The sequence below is a fragment of the Bison bison genome, unplaced genomic scaffold (assembly GCF_000754665.1).
Source record: "Bison bison bison isolate TAMUID 2011002044 unplaced genomic scaffold, Bison_UMD1.0 scf7180017864491, whole genome shotgun sequence".
Lineage (NCBI taxonomy): Eukaryota > Metazoa > Chordata > Mammalia > Artiodactyla > Bovidae > Bison > Bison bison.
In genome coordinates this window covers 5,175,858-5,181,682 of record NW_011495050.1, presented here as the reverse complement: position 1 = coordinate 5,181,682, position 5,825 = coordinate 5,175,858, and the positions used below count along the sequence as shown (strand labels likewise).

Here is a 5,825-nt window from a genome sequence, read left to right as displayed (position 1 = left end):
TTGTTTGACGAGGCCTTACAAATAGCTGAGAAAAGAAGAGAAGCTAAAGGCAAAGGAAAAAAGGAAAGATATACCCATTTGAATGCAGAGTTCCAAAGAATAGCAAAGAGAGGTAAGAAAGCCTTCCTCAGTGATCAGTGCAAAGAAATAGAGGAAAACAATAGAATGCAAAAAACTAGAGATCTCTTCAAGAAAATTAGAGATACCAAGGGAATATTTCATGAAAAGATGAGCACAATAAAGGACAGAAATGGTATGGACCTAACAGAAACAGAAGATATTAAGAGGAAGAGGCAAGAATACACAGAAGAACTGTACAAAAAAGATCTTCACATCCTAGATAAACACAATGGTGTGATCACTCACCTAGAGCCAGACATCCTGGAATGTGAAGCCAAGTGGGCCTTAGGAAGCATAACTACAAACAAAGCTAGTGGAGGTGATGGAATTCCAGTGGAGCTATTTCAAATCCTGAAAGATGATGCTGTGAAAGTGCTGCACTCAATATGCCAGCAAATTTGGAAAACTCAGCAGTGGCCACAGGACTGGAAAAGGTCAGTTTTCATTCCAATCCCAAAGAAAGGCAATACCAAAGAAAGTTCAAACGACCACACAACTGTACTCATCTCATATGCTAGCAAAGTAATGCTCAAAATTCTCCAAGCCAGGCTTCAACAGTACATGAACCAAGAAGTTCCAGATGTTCAAGGTGGATTTAGAAAAGGCAAAGGAACCAGAGATGAAATTGCCAACATCCGCTGGATCATCGAAAAAGCAACAGAGTTCCAGAAAAACATTTATTTCTGCTTTATTGACTATGCCAAAGCCTTTGACTGTGTGGATCACAACAAACTGTGGGAAATTCTGAAAGAGATGGGAATACCAAATCACCTGATCTGTCTCCTAAGAAATCTGTATGCAGGTCAAGAAGAAACATGGAACAATATGGAAGAACAGACTGGTTCCAAATTACGAAAGAAGTACGTCAGGGCTGCATATTGTCACCCTGCTTATCTAACTTAGATGCAGAGTACATCACACGAAATGCCAGGCGGGATGAAGCACAAGCTGGAATCAAGACTGCCGGGAGAAATATCAATAACCTCAGTATGCAGAGGACACCACCCGTATGGCAGAAAGTGAAGAACTAAAGAGCCTCTTGATGAAAGTGAAAGAGAAGAGTGAAAAAGTTGGCTTAAAACTCAACATTCAGAAAACTAAGATCATGGCATCTGGTCCAATCACTTCATGGCAAATAGGTGGGGAAAGTGCAAACAATGACAGACTTTATTTTGGGGGGCTCCAAAATGGTGATTGCAGCCATGAAATTAAAAGACACTTGGAAGAAAAGCTATGACCAACCTAGACAGCATATTAAAAAGCAGAGACGTTACTTTGACAACAAAGGTTAGTTTAGTCAAAGCTATGGTTTTTCCAGTAGTCATGTATGGATACAAGCATTGAATTATAAAGAAAGCTGAGCGCTGAAGAATTGATGCTTTTGAACTATGGTGTTGGAGAAGACTCTTGAGAGTCCCTTTGACTACAAGGAGATGCAACCAGTACATAAAGGAAATCAGTTCTGAATGTTCATTGCAAGGACTGATGCTGCAGCTGAAACTCCAATACTTTGGCCACCTGATGTGAAGAACTGACTCACAGGAAAACACCCTGATGCTGGGAGAGACTGAAGGCAGGAGGAGAAGGGGACAACAGAGGGTAAGATGGTTGGATGGCAACACAAACTCAATGGACATGGGTCTGGGTGGACTCTGGGAGTTGGTGATGGACAGGGAACCCTGGCATGCTGCATGCAGTCCATGGGGTCGCAAAGAGTCGGACACAACTAAACTGAACTAGTACTCTTCCTGACTCTCCTTAACATACGTAGATCATTCATTAACACCATATGATCACATGCCAAGATGAGTAACACAAGTTCTCACCATAAAAATAAAAAGTTCAGAGAAAAGAAGAGACTGATGTGGCCCAGAGCAGCACTGCTCAAATATTAAAATGTTATAAATCACCTGAAACAACAGATCAAGAGAAATTCTGAGATACTGTGTTTCTGTCTTTCTAACAAGCTACCAGGCAAGGCCAATTCTGCTTGTCTTGCTGGTCCTTGGACCAGACCTGGAGTATCAAAAGTGTAATATACATAAGGAAGGTTAAGATTCAGACTGGTTTAGGGGGATCAAAGAGGGTTTTTACATGAAAAGTCCAATAGGAAGAATTAGCTTGATCTTACCTAGGAATAAAGAGATCACCTGACTACAATGACAATTAACTCGTCCATTCTATAAGGATACACTGAGTACCGACGGCACAATGTACATAAAAAACAGGCTGTCAAGTCTATTGGAATGGACAGTTAACATTACCAAGGCATACCATTTCACACAAGGAAAGCAAGTCATCTCACTGTCCATTAACTTGTAGAAGAGGAAAATTATGTTCTACGCATGCAATGAAATGCTAAGTAGTAATGACAATGAATGAATTAGAGCTCCTCACTCTAGAACAGAATAATCTCAAGATCATGGTGTGAGATACATATATATATGATTCAAGAAACAGGTGAACATGCAATATGATTTAACTAACACTTCATCCTTTTTATTAATATAAACACACCAAAGTAAACAAGGCGTTTGGGGATACTCTGTGTGATACAGCTATAAAGAAAACCAAGAAATTACTGAAACAAAGCTCACAAGAGTGATTACAGGTACAAAAAAGGGATGGGAGAAAAGCATGAAATGGAAAGGACTTCTTAGAGACTAAAAATTCTATTTCTCAAGTTAAAAGCCAGGTAAATGGATATTTATTCTGTGATTACTTAAATTATGTATTAAAGACATTATTTTACATGTATATCCTGTTGTTTTACAGTTTTTTACTAATGTTACCAATGATCTTATTAAAAACTAAATCAAGAAACTGGTGATGGCAGATTCTAGTAGCATTGAGTTGAAGAAAGATTGGAAGACCACAAATACAGATGAATTATTTAACCACTGACATCAAAGGAAAGAAGTGGGAAAAAAAAAAGAAAAAAAAAAAAAGAAGTGGGGACTAAGAATGAACACAAGTGAAAGTCGCTCAGTCGTGTCCAGCTCTTTGCAACCCCATGGACTATGGAATTCTCCACAGTCCACAGAATTCTCCAGGCCAAAATACTGGAGTGGGCATACTTTCCCTTCTCCAGGCGAACTCCCCAACCCAGAGATCGAACCCAGGTCTTCCACAATTGCAGGTGGATTCGTTACCCGCTAAGCCACAAGGGAAGCCCAAAAATACTGGAATGGGTAGCCTATCCGTTCTCCAGTGGATCTTCCCGACCCAGGAATTGAACCAGGGTTCAATTCTGCATTGCGTCTGCATCTGCATTGCAGATGGATTCTTTACCAACTGAGCTATCAGGGAAGCCCAAGAATGAATGCAAAGTGCTAAGTAAAAAGAGACAGGGTTGGACATTTTAATATGGAAAAGCCTGACAATCGCCACGTATTAAGAGAAAGGTATAAGTAAAGATTGATGAAACAAAACTAAAGGTTCGAAAAGAAAGGCTCAAGAAGAAAAGGAAATCTGGTCCTGGCTATCACCAAGGTGCCAGAAACAAATGTGATTAAACATCAGACTAAGCAAATTAGTCCTGGGTGGCTGGAATGAGCCATTCCTATGAAGCATGGGAATAGTGGCAAGTTAACCTGAACACAAAAGCCAAGGACATCTTGGTCAGCCTTGAACTCATTGCAAAGGCACTAAAAACATTTCAAGAGGGAAGTTAACCATGTCTGAACTTTCACATTAAAGTGCATGTTTTAATAAAAGTATGAAGGATGGACTGAAGCAGGCTAAGAGAACAATTAAAGATGCTATGAAAATAATCTACAGAAAAAGATATCAGAACATGAAATGGAAGTACTACAAAAAAGAAACTAAAATACTTTTTTCATCAATTTATCCTATCTATCTCAATTAACTAATTCAGTTTTGGAACATAACAGATGAAAAGTCGTAATACCTGTCTGCCCTCAGTAGCTTGCATTCTACTGGGGGAGAAAAACAAGAAAACAAACAAAACAATTGCAAGTAGTGGAAAATGCTATAAAGGAAATGAAGGTGATGTAATGGAGAGTAATGGGAATGAAGCTATGTTTTACACGGTAGTTAGGCAAGGCCTCTCTTGAGATGCTGACACTTAAGCCAATACCTTAAAGGCTCAAAAAAAAAAAAAAAAGCCACGGAGTAGGAAGATATATTTCAGACAGTATTTCAGGCTGAGAAAATAAAACACTGAAAGCTGACTGTGACTGAGGCTTAGAAGAAAGTAGGTGAGTCTGAAGAAAGAGACAATAATAGCAGGGCCTTGAAGACTGAGTAAGAATACTACATTTTAAGTGGATCTGGTTGGTGGAATCTAGAAGAAAAGCAAATGAAATGTGATATATTTTGGACGTAGAACCAACAGAATTTGCTGAGGGACTGGACGCCAAGGGTAAAATAAGAACAAGCATACCTTAATGCTCAGGTTTTGACTTTTCAAACAGGTAGATAGCAGTTCCATTTACTAAGATAGGAAAGAGTGAGGTAAGATTGATGCGTGGAAGAGAAGCAGGGCAAGAGTCAAAAATTTTATTTTGGACACATTAAGTTTGAAGTTCCTATGAGATATCCTAACAGTGACAGCAAGATGCGTAAGAGTAGCATTCAAGAACCACCTCTGACAAGAAACATAAACCTACGAGTTATCAGAATACAAATTTAATATTTAAAATCTTGAAAAGAGGGCCTTAAAGAAAGTCTACTACTATAACTGTTGCAAATGTAACAGCAGCAGCTAAAAGTACATGTTAACACCTTTTACCATTTAACTTACCAAGCACAAAGAGACTAATAATATGCCCGACGTCATTCAGCTAATTTTAGCGCTGGATTTCAAGCCAAGCCGTCTGACATCAGAGTTGCGCTTTCATCTGCTTTGTCAAGCAGAGACCAGGTGGAAGGACGCCTAAACCCAAATCCCAAGGCACTCCAATATTCACAAAGAGGGAAAGAAGTCAACATAAGGTATTTATTCCAATAACGCGGTTTCACGTAACCGCTGAACCACAGGCTCAAAAGTGGCTACAAACTAATCTCCACTTGGAAAGTTACAGATGTCAGATCCCAACAGGGAAACAAAGTTTACTCTTCCCTTCCAAAAGCCCTATATCCTTATCGACACCTCCGTCACATACTTGCCTCCCAGAATAGTCATTCTCCAAATACCCTGTCCCAAGCATCTCAAAACAAGCCCCCAAGAAATCTGTCACACACACACACACCCGAGCCCAGGTCCACTTTCTGAGTCCTCAACTCCCCGATGAGACGGCAGAGAAGGAGGCCGCGTCTTCCGAACATAAAGTGAAGATAAAGACAGAAGGTTTTACAGGAAATCCTTGGCCCAGCTTCAGCAAGCCCAGAGGGGAGACTGCCGGAGAGCACGCCTGGCAAGACAGGGCTGGGAACTGAGCTCCCCACGTGGGCCGGGAGAAAAGGAACCCCACTCACCAAGCCATCTATCTGCACTTGCTTCACGGCTGAATCTCCGGATCCTCCTTTGCCTTTGCCTTTGCCTGCAGCGCCGGTGGTAGAGCTGGAAGAGGTGGCAGATGAACCGGTGCCTTCCTTGCGGGACGCCATCTTTCCAGCCGGACAGGAAAAGAGAAACGTGAGTTGCCGGAAGCGGAAGTAAAGTTTCACTTGACGTCAGGCGCAGTCTGGCGTTCGATGGGCGGAGCTGTTAGGGAAGGCGGGCGGGGCTGTTAGGGAAGGGG

General features: G+C 41.1%; 1 protein-coding gene across 1 annotated transcript in view; it reads right to left on the bottom strand.

Moving 5' to 3' along the window:
• EIF3H (eukaryotic translation initiation factor 3, subunit H) overlaps positions 1-5,723 on the bottom strand; it is a 97,748-nt gene extending 92,025 nt beyond the window's left edge. Inside the window, exon 1 of the mRNA XM_010863430.1 lies at positions 5,560-5,723. Within this exon, the coding sequence (XP_010861732.1) occupies positions 5,560-5,691 (132 nt within the window). The 5' untranslated portion in view covers positions 5,692-5,723. The remainder of the gene's footprint in view (positions 1-5,559) is intronic.
• Positions 5,724-5,825: the final 102 nt, after the last annotated feature.